Source organism: Eupeodes corollae, chromosome 3 (genome assembly GCF_945859685.1).
Source record: "Eupeodes corollae chromosome 3, idEupCoro1.1, whole genome shotgun sequence".
NCBI classification, from domain to species: domain Eukaryota; kingdom Metazoa; phylum Arthropoda; class Insecta; order Diptera; family Syrphidae; genus Eupeodes; species Eupeodes corollae.
In genome coordinates this window covers 39576365-39600676 of record NC_079149.1, presented here as the reverse complement: position 1 = coordinate 39600676, position 24312 = coordinate 39576365, and the positions used below count along the sequence as shown (strand labels likewise).

The 24312-nt window shown below is 33.4% G+C and overlaps 1 protein-coding gene across 1 annotated transcript in view; it reads right to left on the bottom strand.

Annotated features, from left to right (window-relative positions):
* Window positions 1-1226: 1226 nt before the first annotated feature.
* LOC129950083 (nuclear pore membrane glycoprotein 210) overlaps window positions 1227-24312 on the bottom strand; it is a 76591-nt gene continuing 53505 nt past the window's right edge. Inside the window, exons 22-25 of the mRNA XM_056061880.1 lie at window positions 14190-14334; window positions 11714-11773; window positions 2144-2284; window positions 1227-1921 (exon numbers count right to left, since the gene is read on the bottom strand). Of these exons, the coding sequence (XP_055917855.1) occupies window positions 1806-1921; window positions 2144-2284; window positions 11714-11773; window positions 14190-14334 (462 nt within the window). The 3' untranslated portion in view covers window positions 1227-1805. The remainder of the gene's footprint in view (window positions 1922-2143; window positions 2285-11713; window positions 11774-14189; window positions 14335-24312) is intronic.

Sequence of the window (24312 nt, the reverse complement as noted above, 5' to 3'; positions counted from 1 at the left end):
TTCTATCAACCATGTTAGAATCCCAATTTTATCTGTCAAAAGTGACAAGAAAAAAATGCCAGTCAATGGGCAAGTTCAGACAACATAAGAGACTTTATTTGCAGTCTACTTCAATTCTTGAACGTACATTTTTACCAAGCCAACTAGTAAGCGCCCAACTATAATAGGCATAAGCTAGCATATGCGAGCATAAGTGAACGTGCGAATACAAAGCATCTCAATACGATTGAACATAATGGAGTCTAGCTCCGTTTCGTTAAATTTTTCTCAGTTTCGTTAACTTAAGCACACTTAAGCAAGAGCGTTCCCAGTCGCTCGCCGCATAAGTAAAATCTGACATGTAGATACGTGAGCAAAATTGCATTATGGCTATGCAGTAATTTCGCAAACTTAAGTGAATTTTCGTTGGGTTTTTGACATAAGCTTATGTTTGCTTATTCCTATTATAGTTGGGCCTTAAGTTTTTCAAGCTTCATGAATTTCAAACTTGAAACTTTTACTTCAATAACCGCTATTTTCAGTTTATCGTATAAAAACTATTGAAAACATTATTGTCTACAATTGTGCAGAAAATAAATAATTCACAGAGTATGAAAATAATAGTTGAATGAAAAACTTCACTTGATAGTTAGACCAATTTTTCTTGACTAACTTTCCAGCAACTTTCTGCTAAAGTCGCTTCAATTGGAAGGCAATTTTTTGACAGCTAGCCTATCAGATACGAGAAATTCGCCATACTTTCAAGTCCCTTATGTTGCCTGAACCTGCCCATTGGTAGATCTTCCAATCCTGTGTAGTCTTCTTTAGTCTTCACAGAATTTTAATTTGACAAATTGTAAAATGTCAAATTAATGAATTGGTATACGTCAAACAATCTTTCGATCGAAAACTTCTTAAATCGGCAGATAAAGCCTGAACATTTTTGCTTATTAACCTCTACTGGATTCGTTTTGTATTAATCAATAAAATAGTCAGGGTAATTGAACAAAATTACTCCATTGACATTTCAACCAATATTGATCTCGAAACATGTTCGATTCCATTCAAAAATTAACCTCAATCGAATAATGCTTTTTAAAGATTGTGTCCATACATATGTTTTAAATAATGATGTATTTTGTATGTTCTTTAATTTAATGACAGAGAAAATAAAATTTTTAAATTTAAAGTTTTTTTTGTATTATGTCCATTAAAGCAGGTAAGTTAATTTTTATTTTTCGCGTTGATTTTTTGTATTCATTGTTGGCCATTTTAAAATAAGTTTAAATGAATGAATTGAATGGATTTGCATATTGTTTTGTAATAGCTCAACATTTGTTGTTCTTTGTCAGATTTTATAATGAATAGTTCAAATCAATTTAATGTTATTGTTGTTTTTTTCTATATTTTATTAACTAAACAAAAAAAATCATAACTTAGCTTAGAGAAACATGAAACGAAATTAATAATAATAATAACTTAAAATTATCCAATCTACATATACAATGCATTTATGAACAGTTCGTCAAGTAAACAAAAAACAAATTAATAAGAAATCAGAATACATACAAAAAATACTAATTTTAAAATTTAATTTAAGAATAGAAAGTGTGTCATATTTACATAAATATGTTCATTTGTGAAAGGATTAGGGATTTGTTTTCTTTTTTTTTAAATTCTCAACCTCTCTGTTTGGCACATAGAATAAAAATTAACTTCCACCAAAATTCCCCTCGACCCTCACCCTTCAACACGAACATATTCTTATTGAGATGTCCAATTATAGTCGTAGAACAGTCTTAAGAGTCTTATTTTTTTTTGTAATGTTAAATATAACGACGATTTATTCTTTTTTGAGGTGATATCAGAGTTGTATCTCCATAAACCGGTGATTCATTTCCAGGTGATAAACTAAGACTGCCGCCGCTACTTCGGGATTCACCTGCAAGCAAGGGAGAGATAATAAATGATAACATAAAAATGATACACAATAAGGTAAACAAAAAAACACAACAATCCAACAGAAATGTAACAATAAAAAAAAAGAAAGGAAAAACAAAATGACATAAGAAAATTAAAAGGAGGAAGATATTTTTATTTAAATGGTACAACGTTAACAACAGTGATTACCTACGTTAATTACATAAGCATAAATTTTACTTACCATAGTATGACGGCAAATTGGGATAAAGCTGGCCCGTTGATGTCCTGTTACTGAAGGATCCTGAACTGCCACCGATGCTGCCGCCGCTGGCAACTGGACTGCTGCTATTCAGAGATTTATTCTTTGCAGAAGTTGAAAACACTGAAAATGAAACACCAAGGTTAATTTTATTAAATTATTCAGGCGAAATTAATTTCATTCAATTATTTTAAATGCTCGACAATTAATAAGCGACGAAACAAGATTTTATTTTATTTTATATATATTTTTGTTGTTATTGTTGCTGTTTTTTTCTTTTTGTTGTATTGTTAATGGTTTTCAAAATTATCCGTTGGCTGCAGTTGTCAAGATTAAAATTGTGAAATTTACGGATAGGACTTTTATAATACGACTGATGGTTGGTCATAGGGAACAGAGCAGAGCAAAGCAAAAACAAAGAATTAAACAACAAAAAAAGGAGAAAATGGCATTAATAAATAATTTATACACTCAAATAAATAATAAAAGGATAGTAAATGGCTGAGTCAATATCATCATCAGTTTTTTGGTGTAGATAGAACATTTTTGGGCGCATATTTTTCTTCTTTTTGTTTTATTCATTCCCAAAAAAAAAATTAAATACAAAAAAAGAAAAACAGGAGATTAACAACTTTAGCGTATACTATGTGAATTGTTGCACAAAAGGATAACAGCTTGGGTAGAATTTTAAACAATATGGAAAGAAACAAGGAAAAGCTCTTAATGCTGCGTTTATATTTGTATAAAGGATTCAACAACGAATCAATATGAATGAGATTGAATTACTCTTTATAGTGGTTGGGCATGAAAAGCAAAATCGGTGATGTGGTCATTAATTAATGGAAGCCTATTTTATGGTATGGATTCCTTTTTTTGAAATTCTTTTAGCCAACAAAAATGTTCTCGATGCTAGTCTGTGCAAGTTCCTATAAATAATTATACAACAACTTCAGAAACTTAAAGTCAGCATACACATAATGTAATTGTGTCCTATAATTCATTAAATGGTATGCAGTATTTTTTTGATTATACCACGATTATTTCAATAAAGTCACTTGGAAAGTTTGTTTGCTAAGGGGTTTTTCAAGAAGAGGTTCAAAATAACAGCTCGCAGAATTTGAATTACTATTGGGTCAATCGTGAAGCATTTTCTTTGCCGGAAATATTGAAATTAGTGGACATTAATAAGTACTTGGCTCATGTTAGTAGTTTCAATAATTGAAACCGTTGGCTACGGAACAACTGGGGAAATGCTCCTGTATTAATTTTTACCTTCTCATAGGAAGTTATTGTAATGGGTCCGATTTGTCGAATTGAAAATTTCTCGACGTTTCAAGCTCCCTAAGTTCGAAATAAAAGATTTTTGGAGAGATGTCTGTGCGTGTGTGTAAGTACGGTTTTACAGTTTACAAAAAAGGTGAACGTTTTGGTTAACCCTAAATATCTCAGGAACCAATAACGCTAGAGACTTGAATTAAATTTTATATTATATATTGTAACGTGAAACGAAAGCAGTATATTTTTAAAAAAAATCCGATCAAAGGTTTATTTATACATCAAAAAAACTGAAAGAAAAATGTCACCTCGAAAATTTTACGATTAAAAAATGGTTTTATCTCCAAAACAATTTTGTGCAACGAAGAATAATGTTTTTGATATTAAAATTTTGAGAAAAATCTAATTGACAGTTTTTTTTAACAAAAAATAAAAACCTAAACAAAAAATTTAATAAAAGTAAAAATTGATTTTCGACTCAAATAAATATTGTTGTTCGGTTCGCGATATCTCGTGAATAATAGAAAACTTTGGCTTCAAATTAATGTCATTCAAGCCTTTTAAGCAACACAAATCGACAGACGGGATGGGAAGTTATCAGTGGTCGCATCCCAGCCTCTATTTATAGTGGGGGCTTAACCCCAATTCTTTTCGATTAATTCAAGCTATAAGTACCAATAAATATCAATATAAACTTAAAACTCCGAGTGGGCAGGAGTTTAAGATTATAGGTGCTGATGGTGAAATCAAATGAATTGGGATTCAAGTCACAGGTTCGTTAAGTCCATAGGAGCTTCGGTGTGTTGATACTTGGAAAATAGAAGAGGTGAGGGTTTCTCAGGTTATCAGCGTTAGTATTAAAAGAGATCGAATTATAAAGGGTGATTTTTTTGAGGTTAGGATTTTCATGCATTAGTATTTGACAGATCACGCGGGATTTCAGACATGGTGTCAAAGAGAAAGATGCTCAGTATGCTTTGACATTTCATCAGAATAGACTTACTAACGAGCAATGCTTGCAAATCATTGAATTTTATTACCAAAATCAGTGTTCGGTTCGAAATGTGTTTCGCGCTTTACGTCCGATTTATGGTCTACATAATCGACCAAGTGAGCAAACAATTAATGCGATTGTGACCAAGTTTCGCACTCAGTTTACTTTATTGGACATTAAACCAACCACACGAATGCGTACAGTGCGTACAGAAGAGAATATTGCGTCTGTTTCTGAGAGTGTTGCTGAAGACCTTGAAATGTCGATTCGTCGCCGTTCGCAGCAATTGGGTTTGTATTATTCGATTACATGGAAGATTTTACGCAAAGATCTTGATGTAAAACCGTATAAAATACAGCTCGTGCAAGAACTGAAGCCGAACGATCTGCCACAACGTCGAATTTTCAGTGAATGGGCCCTAGAAAAGTTGGCAGAAAATCCGCTTTTTTATCGACAAATTTTGTTCAGCGATGAGGCTCATTTCTGGTTGAATGGCTACGTAAATAAGCAAAATTGCCGCATTTGGAGTGAAGAGCAACCAGAAGCCGTTCAAGAACTGCCCATGCATCCCGAAAAATGTACTGTTTGGTGTGGTTTGTACGCTGGTGGAATCATTGGACCGTATTTTTTCAAAGATGCTGTTGGACGCAACGTTACGGTGAATGGCGATCGCTATCGTTCAATGCTAACAAACTTTTTGTTGCCAAAAATGGAAGAACTGAACTTGGTTGACATGTGGTTTCAACAAGATGGCGCTACATGCCACACAGCTCGCGATTCTATGGCCATTTTGAGGGAAAACTTCGGAGAACAATTCATCTCAAGGAATGGACCGGTAAGTTGGCCACCAAGATCATGCGATTTGACGCCTTTAGACTATTTTTTGTGGGGCTACGTCAAGTCTAAAGTCTATACAAATAAGCCAGCAACTATTCCAGCTTTGGAAGACAACATTTCCGAAGAAATTCGGGCTATTCCGGCCGAAATGCTCGAAAAAGTTACCTAAAATTGGACTTTCCGAATGGACCACCTAAGACGCAGTCGCGGTCAACATTTAAATGAAATTATCTTCAAAAAGTAAATGTCATGGACCAATCTAACGTTTCAAATAAAGAATCAATGAGATTTTGCAAACTTGATGCGTTTTTTTTTTTAAAGTTCTCAAGCTCTTAAAAAATCACCGTTTATAAAGAGGAGAAGTCAACTGAGTCAGAGAAGCCAATGTAAGAAAAGTATGTTAGATTATGTAAGTATGAGATTTTTACAAGAAAAATATTGAAGAAATCTTCGGTGGTTGCTTTCTATTCTTGAAGGGTGTATATCTTGATATGGTGACCGAAACTGCGCATATCCAGTATAGGTCGGATAAACGTCATGTTAAGCTATCGGGTGAGCGGTAGAAAATTCTTTAGACTATCTTTTAACCAAATTTAATGCAGAGTTGGACTTATGAATTATTTTATCATTGTGAAATAGAAATTTCAGTCCAAGGTCACATAAAAGGGCGAGTTCCTTATATTTTGTCCTTACATGTAGAGGATGATCATACAGATATTAATAGAGAGAAGAAGTTGTAATGCGTTTGTGCCAAAATGTCATTGTATGAAATTTGCTTATGTTAAACTCTAAGCAATTTTGGGTACACCAGGTTGAAAAATTCTTTACAACTGACATGAGCTGCAATGTTTTTGAAAAATTTCGTATCATCAGCTAAAAGGGATATTTGACAATGTTTAATGACCATTTAATGACCATGTCGTTAATTGTAAAGATAAAAAGCAGTGGACATGAAATGACTACCTTAGGGGACTCTAGAAGTGGCTAGAATAGGATTGGAATGTGCGGATCCTAATCGACTATTATATTCACAATTCTAAAGGTAATCAATTTAAGTTTGAAGATTATAAAATTATGAGAAATTTTTTCAAACGCTTAAAGTCAGAGACCATATCAACTTCATTAGCGTTTTTTTAGACTCTTAGAGTGAATGACACGAAATCTACAATACATGATGTGGTTTACTAATCTTCAAGTTGAAGTTTAGATTTATAAAAAATAATAAGGTTTGTGGTGGTAGATTTATTTCTTAGAAACCGTGCTGTGCTGGCGAGGTAGAAATTTGCAAACGAAGCTGAGGAGTTCATACGGAATGTTTGGGATATGGGAAAGTTTAGCAATTGGTTGATAGGTTATCACCTTCCCTTTCGGAACCTTCTTGTGAATTGGAATTATAAAAGATGTTTTCCATATTTTAGGAAATGTTTTTTAAGATAAGGATAAATGGAAAATATTAGGTAGAGGATTTTAAAGAGATCATGAAAATGGCAGAAAGACCATCAGGGACCGGAATGACCTGATAATTAAGTTGAGAAAATTTATTTTGAACAGCTGATTGAGAAATGCATTCGGCAAAGAATGGATCCAACTAAAAATTCGGTGAATACTTAAAATAGGCTCCATCTGGTTTAGCCTTTAATTTGTTGATTTTTTTCTTCCTTTGGAAATAGGCAACTGACAAACATCATGTTGCATAAAAGCTTCAGCCTTAAGGTTTTAAAAGTTCATTTTGTATATTCTTATCTTCATTGAGACTACACAACCGGCCACCGAGGTCTTGTCATTTAACACGTTTAGACATTTTTCTTTGCAGCCACGTAACGATAAGGTCTATGCCAATGCTCCAAAATCACTTCAAGACCCTACAGAAGGAATTGGTAAAATTATTGAGAAGAGAAAAGAATTCAGATTAAAAAAAGTTAGACTCACTTTGTCAAGGACAATATCGAAGTTCAATTATTTTATTTAAAAAAAAACTTTTGTTTTCCTTTTAATTAAAATTTTGTTGATCAAAGTATGTAGGAAAATGAAATTATTTGACTCTACAGAAAACCTCCAGAGGGATGTATTTTCCTAAAAATACTAGCGGCTCGGTACGTGCTTCGCAACGTATAAATCATATTAATAAAAAAAGAATTTGGTACTCTTACTATGGTGGGACTATATGAGTTAGTCTAAAATAGTTTGATAGACAATATTTTTAGTTTTTTCATTTTGAGCATGAATAAATAAACAATTGGGCAACATAAAGTTGGTCATGTGAAAAACATTATTCCTCCAAATTGACACCACAAACGTGAAGTGTTTGCCCTTGGGGCTTCTTTATGAACATCGCAAATGATAAACGCACAGGATATTGCAATCTTTAGAATTCAAATAGCATATTAGTAGGATTCATAGGGATACTCCATAACAGTTAAGATTGTAGCTTCAATCAAATTTGGCAATATCTTTTTCACTGCCAATCTTGTGCCTTACACAGTTTTGGTGGATTAATGTTTGGCAATAATATAATTAAAGAACCAAGTTTCAGATTCAAGCAATGCGGTGGTATACCAGCCGGTTTCAATAAATTTAAAAATTCAATTGGATAATTCATTGCCTTGATTCATAAAACTGTCAATTGATTTATAGGGCCTATTATGTAAGACAACTAAGAACAAAGTTGAGTTGTAATCCGGCAATCGGTATTACCGATCACAACTAGTTGACTGTCACAAGTCAACCAGTAGTCAACTAAAAAATGGTTGACTTTTTAAGTGTGTTCGGGTTATTATGTAAGCCAGTTGAGTTGTCTCTCAGTTGTGATTGTTGTCAAAATTCAGCAACTGATATTTACTAGTTGTGTAGTGCATTTGTGTGTACAAAAAAATAATTGTAGGCATCAACAGTTCATTGAAAACCAATTTTTTTAAGAAAATGGGGAAAAAAATGTAAGTTTTACAAATAATAATATAAACATCTGTAAGAAAATAATTTTTTAGATTAAAAATAACTAAACCTGCCCAATTCGAGAGGTTGATTGAGGTTCTGCAGCAGAAACCTGAGCTGGCCAGAGGCAAGGGACAACTCGGTTCCACAAAAAGAATCCAAGACGAAGAATGGGAAAATATAGCTGTTCAACTGAATAGCATTGGACCACCATCAAGACCACCATTTTTTGGTGCTATGATTCGAACATGAGTTCCATCGATGCATCCTATTACTCCAGGAAATCTGGTTTTCTGGTAAAAATGAATTTTTGATAAATTCATCTCATCATTTGTCATACGAGCCTTAATGCATTGTGGACAGATACGTTCTTCTACTACGTCTAGCACTTTTTTTAACACTACCGAAACTATTGGCTGAGCAAGGCCTAAATTAAAATCATTACCACTACACTTTTGGTAACTTCCTTCTGCCATGAAACGTAGGGCAGTGCAGAGTTTGAGAATTGGTGGGATTGCGGAGGAACGCTGTGGTTGTTTCAAATGATCTTTGATTTCATTTAGCACATAAACAAATGCGTCTTTGATGAGTCTAAAATAACTTATAAATCTGAAACAAAACGAAGACATTAAAATCAACACTCATCAAAGCATTTGTTTATAAATAATACTTTTTGTTTGGAAGTTCCAATGGATTGGAATGATCTCGAATGTTATTTCTCATCAGCGCAACATTCAGAGCATTTTCTTCTTCCGAATATCCAAGAAACAAATCACTAGAACTCTCCATTTCCTATTATTTTGTCTTTTTTATAAAATTTTGCACTGAATTCAAAATTTTGAAATTCCTACGTATTTTAATTTACACAGCTGATTTTGACACAAAACAAGCACATAAAAGTAGGCAACGTATTTGGTCTACTCAACTGAAAAAAGTTGTCTCCCATAATACGATTTTTTTTTTGCAGTTGTCTTGATTACAACTCAACTAAGTTGAGTTGTGATCCATAATAGGCCCTTATATGTCGTGACTACACCTGGCAGTTTCGCTTGAATTTGAAAATCAATGGCATTAATATGAATGTTTTTCGGTGCTAAAACGGTGCGTTCTCTCGGAAAAACACATTCAATCAACTCATCTTTAGATTGCGCAATTGTACAAAATTGTTCGGTAAATGATCAATCCGTTGGTACTGTCGATTGGTATTTGTCCATCAACAATTTCTAACAATTGTTTGATAACTCTTGGGCAGTTACATAATTATGTAGGTGAATACGCATTTAAATGTCCAGAGTCAATTTTCGTACATATCTCCAAGGAAATGATGACTTTAAAAAGGCGTTTATTTCATCAGTAGGAGTTGATCGAGGAATAACAGGCAATGTTTGACGAAGGACCACCAAAACAGCTGTTGATTACCGCGTTGCATTGTTCGATTAAATGCTTCTATTGATTTTTTAATCGACATTGTGCACTCATCCCATAAAATAATTAACGTTAATCATGGAACTTTTGCCATAGCAGAATTTCTCGAAATATTGCAAGTTGGAGTTTCAATCACCAGTAAACTCAATGGCAATTTTAATGCAGAGTGTGCGGTCCGACCACCTTCTAATAATGTAGCAGCAATTCCCGAAGATTTTCTATTCAATTTTCTGTTCCGATCGAATATTCACTAAAATCAATGATAACAACGAAAGTTTTGCCTGTACCACCAGGTGCATCCAAGAAATATAATCCACCTGTTTTATTGGAAACGGCAAGGTTATCAACAAATCGGAAATTGTTTGTATATAGAAAGATGTTAAAAGTAAAGAAAGATGTTGATATTACACCTTTTCAAGATTTTTTTTATTAATTTTCTTTACGTACAAATCTTCTCTGGACTTCCACGAATATAGTTATAACATTAAAACGAAAATTGGCATTCATTTTTATATATAGAGATTTTTTTTGGTATCTTAAATCTGCTGGGGCAAGTAAATTTCTACCGAATAAAAACTCAATGCAATGGATATTTGCGATATATTTACTTTCCAATACTTTTGGAAAACCATTTAAGCTCCTAATTTTCGAGGTAGGGATAAATTGTATTTACAGTTAACATTACATACAATTTAAAAGAGAGAAATGGAAATTTATTATTTGAATCAAGTAACTAAAGATCGCTTCTTACAGCCTCACGGTCATAATCTACAGAAAAGTTTTAAAGGAATCAAAATTGAAACACCATAAAAAAAACATCCCACTTTAACGTCAATTAATTTAAAATTTCTATATTGGAAATATTCAGGTGTAGATAAATGTATCGAAAGCAATTTTCTAGACAAACGAAGCTTGAAATCAATTCCGTAGTTAAAAAGCCCCAAAGCAAAAAAGTCACATTTAAGCTCTTAATCAACATCTAACCTTGGTAAGTGAGAAGACAAGAAATGGGGAGAAAAGGTGTTGTAGTGAAAAACTACACTTACAATTACATTCAAATATACGTAGTATGGAATATCCTTCTTGACTAAGAAATGTATCCACCCGCAAAACCTTGACTGGATTAAGATTCCTTATCGGACTTACCCCATACTCACTTAAACTCTATTTCAATGAGAAGAACAAAAAAGGCAAGAAAAAGAAGAAAAAAAAGGACAAACTCCTGTAAGTAAACACCTCGTTTCTTGCTTAAAACTTCATCAATCATTCTCATCTGTCTCCGTACCAATTAGTATTCATTTTGAGTTTCAGCATATCAAAGTAGGTACAACTTCCCCAACACCATACCATTTCCATCATTCAACATAACAAGAAGTGTATAGATGAACAATGCAAATACACCAACCCATCACCAAACCGCCCATCGTCAACCCTAGCAACCCCGCATAAACCCATATTCGCCAAAAACTTAACTCCTGACTCGCCGACAAATTTACACAGCAAGAGAAAATCTCCATGTTGGTTTGTGTTAGAGTGTTAGGAGGTGTTATAGGAGATGTTAGGAGGTGTTATTTGGTAAGGGCGCTAGCTAGTGCTTCTGGGGCAAAAACACACTTCATACTCGTTCAGATTGTGTCTCGCTTTCTCTGTTGTCTCTTTCCCTCTCGAGAGCTGGAGTCTAAAATTTTAAATGAACTTAAATTTAATCTTTTCCTGCAACCATCAAGGAGCTAGAACCACGATTCACAATCAGCTAGCTAGCTATACGACCTTTATAAACTAAATATCCATATCATACAATGTATAGTACGAGTGTCGCCGAAGGAAATTAATCACAGAGATAAGTGACACAGTTTTACGAAATTTGGCTTCCATGATGAAACTCTTGGCCTCACCAGCACCAGCACCAGCACCATCACCGCATCTTCGGTTTATATAGGAATATAAACCCCATACCAACACCACCAGCGACCACCACCCTTAGAAGGATCTTGAATAAATAGAGAAGGTAAGGAAAACCAACCAGCCGTGGCCAAAACTTTGAGGCGAATATCTTGGGATGTGATATGGAAATTGTTAATTAAACTCACCTTCAGAGTTGATATCCGTTCTGTAGCTGCTTCTCCGTTGCGGGGAACAAACTATAAGCACTGTAAAATAGAATACAAAATGCAATTAATCAACCTTATAGTATAACTCAACGAATGAACGAAGGAAGGAAGGAGGGCAGCAGCAGCAGCAGCTACAAATATACATAAAATAAACGTTATATGTATACGATAAAGCAGCTCTGCCAGCATAAGCAATGCATTTTGGATGTATTATACGACTATACCAAAATTTAGCCAAACATTGTTTCTATTTCTCAACGTTTTTGTCCTAAATATATCCTTCTTCTTGAACTAAAAGACTGACGACTAAAACGTTAGTTAGATGAGGATGAGAATGAGGATGATAGTGGAAGTGGTAGTGGTATATTGAAACTATGAAACAGGAACTCTATAAATACATACATACATATATGCATATAAGATCTACGAGAAGCGTTAGATATTTTGTTATTTGTTTATGTTCTTGAACTACATAAAGCTAACACGCTGCCAGCAGCGCAATAATAGGACAAACATGTGTGCTGAAGCACATTTGATATTATTTAGATGAACCGACGACCAAAGGAACCACTATAAATGTCGGTGAATTTCGCTAGCATGTTTTAAATTTTCTACTCCTAATTCATGGCAAAATGGCTACTATATCCTGTTTCTGTTTTTGTTTCTATTTCAGTTTCAAAGTTTGTGTTTGTTTTTGTATGTCCTTGATCCATATTTTTGAGTTGTTTTTAGTTTAGTATACAAAATAAATTTACAATACAATAGTGTTTATGAATAAATTAGGAAAATCTCTGTTTTTGTTCGTGTCTAAGAAGTGCAGTAGCAAGGAAGGATCCTGTGTGCACATTTTGAGTTTACACAATTTAATTTAAACGAACTCAAGTTCACGTAATTGGAGAAACGTTTTTTTTTTATTTCTTTTTACATGCTCTGCCACATGGACTTATTACGAATATCTAAGGAAAACAATTATTGTCTGAGCACATAAAATATTCAAACACAAATAGGTCAAATGTACGAAATGAATGCTTGACTAAAATTTTATTTCTAAGTTTGCTCATCAAATGTTTGTATGAACTTCCAAGCGGTCAAACATATAAAAGCTTTATTTTGACCATAATCAGAACTGAGTTTTGGGTCTTGAAATAATTTAATCGCTTTATAATTTATGGATCAAGCCAGCTATTGAGTACACCGACGATCAGCATCCAAGTAAATAAACTAGGTGGCTTAAAAGCTCGTAGAAAACCAGAGCTTATACTTTATTTAACAAAAAAATAGGCAGTCCAGGCTTTATGGGAGACGTTTATTCAAAGCAGTGCCGCCTGATGTACGCTTACTGCACTGTATTCGGAATAATTCCCCTAAAACAAAAGAGCAAACAAATGGCATTCCTTAAAGAATTCTTCGCAAATCACTCTCAAACCTTGTCAACTTAAAAAGCGACACGCTTATGCAGGCCAATGCGATTGGAATGAGAGGCAAACGTCCTATCTTACCTATACTGACTATTTTTGTTGAGGAGAGTATAGTGACGTGACTTATAACTCTCAACCATTGAATATAATGTCAGAAATGGAGAGGACCTATAGTTCTTATGCCGAAATCACTTTTCATAAGAAAAATTACTCTTGGAGGATTTGTCAATTCCTCTAACATATAGGGATTGAAGCCAAGACCTCGGGCATGTCAGCCCTATGCACTAATTATCAAGGCACGGGTATAACACTCGGCTTCAATAGAACCAAAATGCCATGAGATTGTTTCTTTCAATTATTTGATAAGATGTCTTTGCCATTGATAGATTGATTGATTAAATGATCTTCCGAAGTTCAAAACCTTGTGAAGGAGTGGTCACAGGCATGATATATCTCGGGAGTTAACTTGCAAACAAACTCTTATCGACTTTTACGAGTAGATCAGACAAGAATTGGATCTAATTTCCCTCTCGGATCTTGAATTTTATTCTCTCACTCTCGAGACTCGGGCATTTTGAATAAGAGTGCTTCACAATCCAAAGGGTCAACCGTATAAAATCTATAAAAATCAAACGGTTTATTTGATTAGAAATGCAAAACAGAGAAAAATACTAACGAAATTCACCTTTTTTTGTGATATTTGGCGTGGTTTACTCTTAGCTTTATGGAGGATAATATTTCTGGAATGTTACATGCTTCAGCATTCGAGCAGAACGAAGTGACATTCCTTATTATTATTGCGTCCGGGTGGAGGGTGCTTGAAAAATGGTTGAATGCTTGCTGCAATATATCCTTTCACATTAACGTGTGGTTGGTATTGGTATATTCGTCGTCATCATCATCATCGTGCTTGTTGTGGAAGTCGTCGTCATCGCCGATAACCAACAATGACGACTGACGTGACGTGACGGGACGACACGACGGACAAGACGGAGAAGAAGTAAGTTGATATGCATGCGCTGGAAAACAAAACTTACCCCAAATTGTTGCTGCAAGGATAATCAATGCGGATATAATAAGACCCACATTTGATACTATCTTAATTAGGAACGTTGATGAATTACTGAAGGGCTGATTGGAGCATTTTTGTTGAAGTGCATTTAATCCGAGTACTATTGGTATCTGAAATGAGAACAAGAATATAATACATTAGTATATGAATTGATATAAATGTAGAAGTATACAAAAGGATATAGATTGAAAGATATCAACATTTAAAATTCTTCAATTTGATTGTATGTACATAGGTATGTACGGTACGTAGGTACATAAGTAGTTAGGTAGGTATTTGTAAGTATGTGAGAATTGAAATTGGACTTTGCCACTTATATCGAGTGGCATTTACAAAGCACTTAGGTTTTTGACTTTTGCATTAAAATGATGTTTCAAGGATGATAAAAGGAAATGAAAACCACTAACGAACAATGATCAGCACGCGATTTAATGAAATCCAAACTGACTCGACTGAATATTATCATCACGAATGAAAAATAGAACATTAAAATTAAATTCTCTTTTTCTCTCGCTATTTCTCTTTCCTTGGCGGTGGTCGAGGAAATAATACTGGTTGTATAAAAGTATATAGATTTTAGGAAAGAATTTAATTAATTTTCCGGCGTTTGAAGGGCCTCGACTCGGCCCTTGAAGAGTTTAAAAGAGGTTAAGTGCTCGCGTTTTTCCATTTTTTTTTGTAAATAAATGCGATTAAGATTGAATGTTGCGGCTTTAATGTGATAATATTCAAACAAAATTTCTAGGAAGAGACTATTAATGGTGTCTGAGAGGAACTGTCATTACGGCTAGTTTATAATTGGAAAGGATAAACTCCTTAAGATGAAAAAAAGAGTTAAAAAAGGAACTTTACAGAAAAAAAAAATCATCGACTACAAAATTAGAAGAAGATTAATGTAGCGTTTTTGTAAGCCACTAACCAATGACGACGAGCGATGACGATCGACGTCTAGTCGCTTGTACTTTGATGGTTTATACTTTATAGACAGAACTAGGTCATAAGGTAATATAGCGCGAACAACTGAAGCATTAGGCATGAGGATGAGTTTTTAAGTGTTTAACAAAGACCTAAACGTTTTTAAGAATTGTTTAAGGTTTACATTTTTTTTAATATGACAATAGAATCTGTAAAGGTCTTTTGAAAAAGTTATATACAACTTTGGTAAATTAGATTCTAGAATTAGCTAGACAACATTGGCAAAGGGCATTGATACCTTAACGAGGTTTCGTCCGTATACTTTTGGCTATACAATTATAAAACAATAATCTTTTCTTTAAATGGTTTTATTGTTTTTCTTTATAATCTATATTATGTTTTTATTTTTTGAAATGATTCGTAAAGTTTTCCAATTCGTATTTTTTTTATAATAAGCGCACACTTAAGGCGATATTACTACCCTTATTATGTAAAAACACAGTGTGAGCACTAGGAAAGGGAGAGAGGGGTTGAAAGGAGGTGTCGGTGCACATTGGTTTTAAATTCTTGATATATTTTAATGGCTGGGAAAGATAGAGTGTGGTAAGGAATTCCACATTCTCGTAGTACGGCTAAAGAACAAATCTCTGTACTTAACAGTGCGACCGAAGTTAGTCCAAAAATCGTTAAAATAATGGTAAAAGAGGGTGAGACGAGAAACTTTACGACGATGTTCAAGCGACGTGAATGATCCTATGATGGTGTTATCACCAATTAATTTAAATGCTCTACGTTGTTTATAAAAATAGAAGATGGCTAATTAGTGAAGATTTTCGAAAATTATATAGATTTAGTGAAACAGGTGTGCAATTATTGACAGATGAGGTTTTGGGCCCAACCCTGGAAACACAAGGTGGTGCTTTGACTCATCAAGAAAAAATGAGGATTTTTCTGCGTTAAGTAGGCGACCCTGGATTTCAAAACGGTGTCGATGAAGACTTTCTTAGTCATTTTTTTTCCACTTATGTCCTCGCCAAATTTATTTTTAAATGCTTCTATGATTTTAAGCATAACATCTCATTTTCTTGCCTTTAAAACTGGTAACTATGACTTCTCCAATAAAACTTTATTCAGTTTTAGTTCTTTTACTAGAAATTCACTAAGATGGTCATCATTATTATTTATAATAACGGTTCCATTTTGCTTTTAGACGACATTTTTCCTTCTTGTCTCGACTGACCACACAAAAACTACTGTTTTAATTTGTGCAAGTGCATACAAAAAGCTTTAAGATCGTTCTCATATCACTGAGTCGTAGTGAGAGAACTCGTTTTTTTGCATATGAAACTGAGTCCGAGTCCTAGTCTGCTCGATCGATCCCACATTCGAGTTCAAGTTCGTCATCTCTGACTCTGTGAACTTTCTCATCTTTTAGCATATGGCCCAATATCTGTAACCAATCCAGTCTAATGTCTTCACAATTTTGCCAATTGCTGGCGTAGTTGGACGAATATGTAAACCATAATCTCCTCTAAAAGCACGAAACGTGGCTATGTCAGAATCGTCCATTTTCGTCAGACTTTCATCTAAAAAGAAAAATGGTTTAACAAACCAGCTCAATTCTTTTTAAACCGCAAACCCGTTCTATTCTATGTATCAATCAATTGACAGTTAATAGAGTTTATTAAAAAAAAAACGGGTTTGTGAAAGTGAATTGATAAAATATTGAATATGTGAATAATTTAAATTTAGAATGTATTGTGAATGTACGTCTCACAGAATGGTTTATTTTCTTTAAGGAAGAGAAACTTGTAGAGAAAATTATTAAGAAAATTAATAAAACTAGGAACAAGATGAATTTAACTAAAGTATTTAAAATTGACAGCTGAAGATAAGATTGATACAAATTGTTGTTTGCAATCCCGATTTCTTCATTCAAATTTTTCACAATGGATCAACAATATTAGTATGTAATTGACAATGCAATTTAATAAAATTATTTATGAAATATAAATGTATCAATTGATAGTTGATCTTCGCAATAAGAGTGATTGTTGATTGTTAATTAAAATTCGTATATTTTAAGTTTACATTAAGTTTAGTAATTGGACCTACAGAAAACACGAATTAGACGTTGGATACGCTAAGGGTTCCTATAATTATCTTTTTTTCGAAAAAAAAATCAAATAACACCAATAGGTATTTGATATACATGTTGTACATATGCGAATCTTTAATTCATTAAAATTTCAAGCTTTATAATCATCGAAAAATGTTCCCCCAAGGATATTGTAACCATTGCATCCGCATTTAGACAAAGGATACATTTTTTCTTTTTATTTAACGTCGAACAAAATATAGATTTTTAGAAGGAGTATGTTTAATCTTCTATTGAATTTCATGTTCTTCTTATATAAATTTTATTGCCAACAGGAATATCTAGGAGTTTGTACCCAAGATCCTTACATTAATATACTTGGCTTTCCTCAAATTGGTTATATCATGTTGGTTACTAAAGCTTCTCTGTTTCTATCTCCAGGCGGTCGTTTGACAAAATAAAAACAAAAATAAAAAATGAATGTTTTTGCAAGATACACACATGTATGTCATACATACTTACATACATATGTAATGGGTATAAATTGCAACAGTATATGTAAGTGTAGAGAATTGTAGTCGTATAGATACTTAGATACATTGTAGCATTAAAAAGTTCCTCTTAGCTTTCTTAACATCGTTTTTTCTGTACTTTAAGATAAGAAACAATTTTACCGACTACTTACAGTGACGGACAAAACAATGGGATCACATTTTATGAGTCAAGATTTCTTTAAAAAAATCAAACATTTAAAGCCTTCTCTTTGGAAATTCTAGTTTTTGTTATGCTTATGACTTTTCATTTTACTCTATACGAAGCTTTGAAATCGTTTTGCCTTTTCTGATAAAACGCTGAATGTTCAAGCATAGGTGGTTCAGCGTTTCTTTGATGCTTATGTAAGAAAGGTGAAATCTAACAAGTTATGAAGATTTTTCGAAAATTGTCTATTATAATATACACTACCGGTCAAAAGTTTGAGACCACCTTCATAGGGTTGGTTCATTTGTACCTGGTGCTTGGGTTTATGAATGAATATAGAATTTTTTACCTGCACTGTTAACGTAGTACCCGTGGCATAATGGTTAGTGCGTTGGACTGTTATGCAAGGGGTCTTGGGATCAATCCCTGCCTGTGCCACCTTAATTTAAAAAAATTAATTTTCGCGGGTACTGCCTCTTGCGAGGAATTGACAATTCCTTCAAGAGTAATTCTTGTCATGAAAAAGTGCTTTCTCAAATTAGCCGTTCGGATTCGGCCTAAAATTGTAGGTCCCTTCCATTCCTGACAACAGTACTCGCACACAGGAATGGTTGAGAGTTGTAAGTCACTAGGCCCTGGTTCAAAACGGACTGTTGCGCCACCTCATTTGATTTTTTTTTTGTTAACTTAGACCATTCATAAAAGGTGCAAGTGAAAAAACCCCAGATATTAATCCTTTTCTGTAAATTATGAGGAATTTTGTGAAGAAAAGGTAAAAAAAACAGTATTTGGGTTTTTGGCATCTATTTGGATTTCCCATCGTTTTTATTTTTTATGACTTTTTACATTCAATTTAGAAATTTTTTATGACTGTGGTAATATTAAAGGGTAAAATTTGAATACCTACATATTCAGAATTTCGTATATAATGCTCGGTTTGATTAAATTTAAATTTATTTGAGACTGTGATCTTCTCCAGTAAACAAAGTGCCCATTATGGGAAAACTTAAGGAATTATCTATTGACACTCGATCTGCGATTATGACCCTTATTGGAAAAGGCTATTCGCATCACCATAAGCAAGCGTTCTAGGAAGAAAAGGTTTTGTATGCCAGCAAGACAATGGCTCGAAACACACTTCAAAACTTTGCCGGGGATACCTGAAACAAAAAGAAGATGAGGAAATTCTAAAAGTAATGGTATGGCCACCACAGTTTCCAGATATTAACCCCATTGAGCTCTTATGGGAAGAGCTTGGCGGAAATGTCCGGAATCACCACCTAACATCGAAATCTGCTCTTTGGGAAACTCTAAAAAATTACTGGAATAATATTCCACAAGAAAAAATACAAAAACTTGTAAGAAGATTACCCAGAATTGTAAAAACAAATTATTGAATTTAGAGGAGGGTTTTTTGATGAAAACTCAATTTAGAGCTTTTATTGGTTTTTTAAATAAATAATTTATGTTTAGTACAAAACTAGTTTATATTTTTCTATCATTTACAACCACTTTAGGGGTTAAAACTCGGTATTTCTCAAATTTCAGAGGTGGTCTCAAACTTTTGACCGGTAGTGTAAGTATATGAACTGGTTATATAGGGTGATTTCTTAAAAGCTATAGGAAAGTTTTCCAAAGAAAAAAAACACACAATTCAGAAAAATGCATGAAATCTTTATTTAAATCGATTGTAAGGTCAATATAACTTAATGCTTGAATCGGTATAGACATGAGCTTAAGCCCCACAAAAAATAGTCTAAAGGCGTTAAATCACACGCCGCCTAGGGCCAATTGACCGGTCCCGAACGTGAAATAAAATTTTCACCGAACTCGACTCTCAATAAGTCCATTGTTGAGCGTGCAGTGTGGCATGTGGCATCGTCTTGTTGAAACCGCATGTCATGCAAGTCAAGTTCTTGTATTTTGGGCAAAAAAAAAGTTGGATATAATCTAACGGTAGCGCTCCCCAATCACAGTTACGTTTCTATTCGCATCATCTTTGAAAAAGTATCGTCCAATGATGCCACCAGCTCATAAACCGTACCAAACTTTGACTTTTTCTGGAAGCATTGGTATGTCTTGATAATAGCTAAAAAAAATCACCCTTTAGAATAAAGGGATTGTAGATGGAAACCATCACGAATTTCATTCACAAAAAAAAATACTACTGCATGAATTTCAACAGCCTAAACAATTAAAATTTTTGATTTATTTTCAGAATTTTAGAAAGTAGTCATTTCGATTACAGAATTCTAAAAATTTTCAATTCGATCAACTGACCTTTCGGATTCGTTGTAAAACTTAAATACAAAATTCGCCAGAAGAACTACATTGCCGATTGTTCAAGCTAAAATATCATTTCTGAATTTGCATTTCAAAACTGTCAATTTCTGAAATGCCAAAAGCACTCACGACATCCCAGATACTTTTTAAGTATGAACATGTTTTTATGTTCTTTTGTTTTCTAGGAAATAAAGCTTTGCATCTATTGTGTAATAACATAAGATTCAAGGAATCGAAAGTAGAGAATTAAGGATACCGCAAACAATTTTTCGAATTTTTTTACGTTTGAAGTAAGAACTTTTTGAGGTTTCATCAGTTTTAACTTCATAAAGAAGTATTAATGGTAAATAATGGATGATGCTTTATAGGAAAAATTGAATCACTAATAAACAAATTAACTTTTCAAATACACATATTGGAACTTGTATGTGTATTTTAAGACTGATTTTTTTTCACTTCAACTTCAGTTAAAGATTTGAATGTGATTTCTTAAAGTATTAAGTGCTTGTTCGAAAATAGTATCATCATATCCAATACTTTTGGCTAAATACACTGAAATCCTTTTCGATTTTTTTGATTTTTACATCATGCAAAAAAAAATATTCAAACATTTATCGCGTAAAACTTTGAACTTATATTTTTAAAGTTACCATTTTTAACTTCCCATAAGAAGTTATTGAAATCGGTTCGATTTTTCGGATTGAAAATTTTGACATTTCTCGACGTTTCTAGGTCCCTAGGAGTCTAAATAAAAGATTTCTTTTAGAGAGATGTCTGTGCGTGAGTGTGTACGTACGTTCGGGAAGCTTTTTAAAATTTTGTTATACAGATACTAAAGCAGAAACATGCAGAAAGGACTCTAAACAAAATTGAGTGGGTTGTTTTTTTACCATAACATTTAAAAACAAATTTTGGTTAACCCAAATGTTAACAAATGTCTGACGAACCATTGAATTAAATTTTATATTACACTAGCTGACCCTGTCACGCGTTGCTCTGGCTTACGTTTTTTGTCATATTACATTGTTGTAAACTATATAAGCAGAACGCTAGGAGAACATCAGACATGGCCACCACCAGGCTTTTTTAAGTAGATGCCATTTTCAATTATTATTTACTAGCGAAGACGGAAACGTTAAAGCTGATATAAAAATGAAATAGTTTGGGATTTGAAGGGGAAGGACTTTGAACACAATAGATCAAAATTTTCGAACAGTTGATGAAACGCAAAAATCAATACAAAAGAATTAAATTTTAAGTAAATTATTATTTTTATTCAAGTTTGTAAGAAATGAGTATATTACAAAGTTTTTAGAAAATATCATGTGACAGTTAAACTTAAAAATGATGTAGGTAAGTCGGATAGTTTAAGATCTTCTAACAATAATATTTATTATTTTGTATTATAAATACTTTTAATTTGAATTTATTTAAGCAATAATCGGTGTACAATATTTCTGGTTAAACTGTATTTTGCTGACGCAAATAGGTTCGACGGTTTTTCTACACGTGAACATCTAGCACATATCTGCGCATAAGAAAAACATGGATTTTCCAAATCAAACCAAAATTGGACATTGCTTGGCCTTGAGTCTAGAGCGAGGTATAACTGGTAAGGTCTGGCAGAAATCACTACACAAAAGTAAGAGAGCACTACTGAAAAGTTTATCATTTACGTCTAAATCTTGCATAGTTCTATGGAATTCTTCGATATATATCCCAAATTATAATTAAACTCTTCCGCAACAATGCAGCTATTTGTCCATTCTTTTTTATTTTACATATTGAAAAAGTAAAATTCACTGTATTTTCGCTGTATAAATTTACCATATACTTAAGCCTCAATAACATGTGTGGTTATGCTCTTCTTATGCTTGTATGAAACGTTTGGAAGTTTGACATAGCGGCATCTATTGAATACTTACTCCTACTTAGACCCTCTTGGAGCTATCAGATAATTGTGACTGTCAAATAATAGACAAATAATTTACAATAAAATAATATTGCGCTCATAAACTGAGAGGTGTAAGTTTTCCTATCTTTCAAGTTGGATCAAACTGCACACGGTTTACAAATTTGATTAAAATCGGTTTAGTAGTTTGGGAGTCCATCGAGACACGTAATTTATATATATTAAAACAGAGGAATTTCATTTCTCAATACAACCTGTAAACTAATTTACAAGAGACTTAAAGACTGGATCAGAAATAATAACATTTTACACGAGTTCCAAGCTGGATTTAGAGAAGATTACTCTACAGTTGATCAAGTTTTCACTTTGATAAATATTGCTCAAATGTACAAACAAAAACATAAGAAACTTTATGCCATATTTGTGGACTTCAAATCAGCTTTTGACTCTGTCCCACGCGAGGCACTCTTTTACAAGATACATATATAATCATAAGAACAAGATATATAATCATAAGAACTTTATACGCAAATAATAAAGTTGCGGTATGGGATGGAGAAGGTTTATCTGATGATTTTGAAACTACGATGGGTGTGAAGCAAGGCTGCATCTTAAACGCACTTCTTTTCATATTGTTTATAAATGATATAACAGATGGTATTGGTGGTGGAGTTGAGGTTATCGGCACTATGATTCCAGGACTTATGTATGCTGACGATATTGTTTTTCTTGCTAGTTCAGTTACAAGTTTGCAACTTATGATCAACAGACTTGAAAAGTATAGTAAAGCCTGGAATTTATCTGTGAATCTTGAAAAATTCTCGTATTCAGAAAAGTTGGAGGCAGATTCTCGAGAAACGAAGCATGGACCTTCCAAGGGCAATCTATCGAAGTTATAAGAGAATATAAGTATCTTGGAGTTCTGATAACAGCTAACCTGAATATGGAAAAACACCTTAAAGTTAAATTATCAGAAGCTAAACGGGCTACTAGTTCAGTCTGGCGTCCCTGCATCCAAAACAAATTTGTATCCCATAGCTCTAAGCAAAAAGTCATTCAAGCTACAGCTCAGTCGATTCTTTTGTATGCTGCACAAATTTGGGGACATACCTATTTTGAGCCAGTAGAAAAATTCCAACGTTACTGCATTAAACCAATTTTTGGATTACCTAATAGCACCCCTAACTACATGATTCATCTGGAGACAGGTTGCCCACCCCTAATCTTAGTAACGTTGAGGTTACACTTCAAATATGTACTTAAAGTGATGGAAATGGAAGAGCACCGCCTACCAAAGATCATTCTAAAGCACATGATAACAAATAACTCACACTGCATTCAGGAGTGGCAAGAACTTGCTGATTGCTGAGGGAGCCTCTTCACTGAGGGTGAAATTTGAACACATTCTGGAAAAGGCTGGAAAATATCTATACAACAAATACAAGAATGAGGCACAGTCTTCCCAACACAGAATGTACTACAGTAATGTGAAATATGATCTTCAAGAAAACACTTTCTTTCTGGATAAGAATAAAACTGAGATGATAAGAACAATCTTTATGCTAAGAGGTGAACTAATCCCGCTAAATTACGTACCACATCGACCCGAACTACCAATCTTATGTGATATCTGCAACCGCGCTGAGAGAGAGGATATTTTTCATTTCATTTCTGTGTGTCCGATGCTTAATAAAATTCGAAGGATCTATTTTAGAGTAAATTAAATACTATACCAAAAGACGATATAATGAGTATTTTGAATGGTGAGAGAGGATGGGAACCAGTTTCTAGATATACTAAAAGTGCTTTGGAATATAGAAATCGAATAAGAGAAGGAGATTTTTAGTTATAAAATACATGTTAACTTAAAGTTTATTTTAATTGCATTAATTTTGATTCAAGTTACTTATTTGTATAATTAATAATGTTTATCAATACAAAAAAATGTCATTTTGGTAGACGGCTTACTGCCATAACCTTAAGACTTTCTGCTAAAAAAAAAAAAACATAATAATATTATATTACATTGTATTAATCAAGTTAAATAAAAAGTTATATAAACTAACTAACTATATATTAAAACAACAAACTCTAAACACATAACAAGTAGTTTTATTGTTTTGTCCATCACTGTACTTTCGTACATACGTAAGTGGATATGTGTGAATATGAATACAAGTG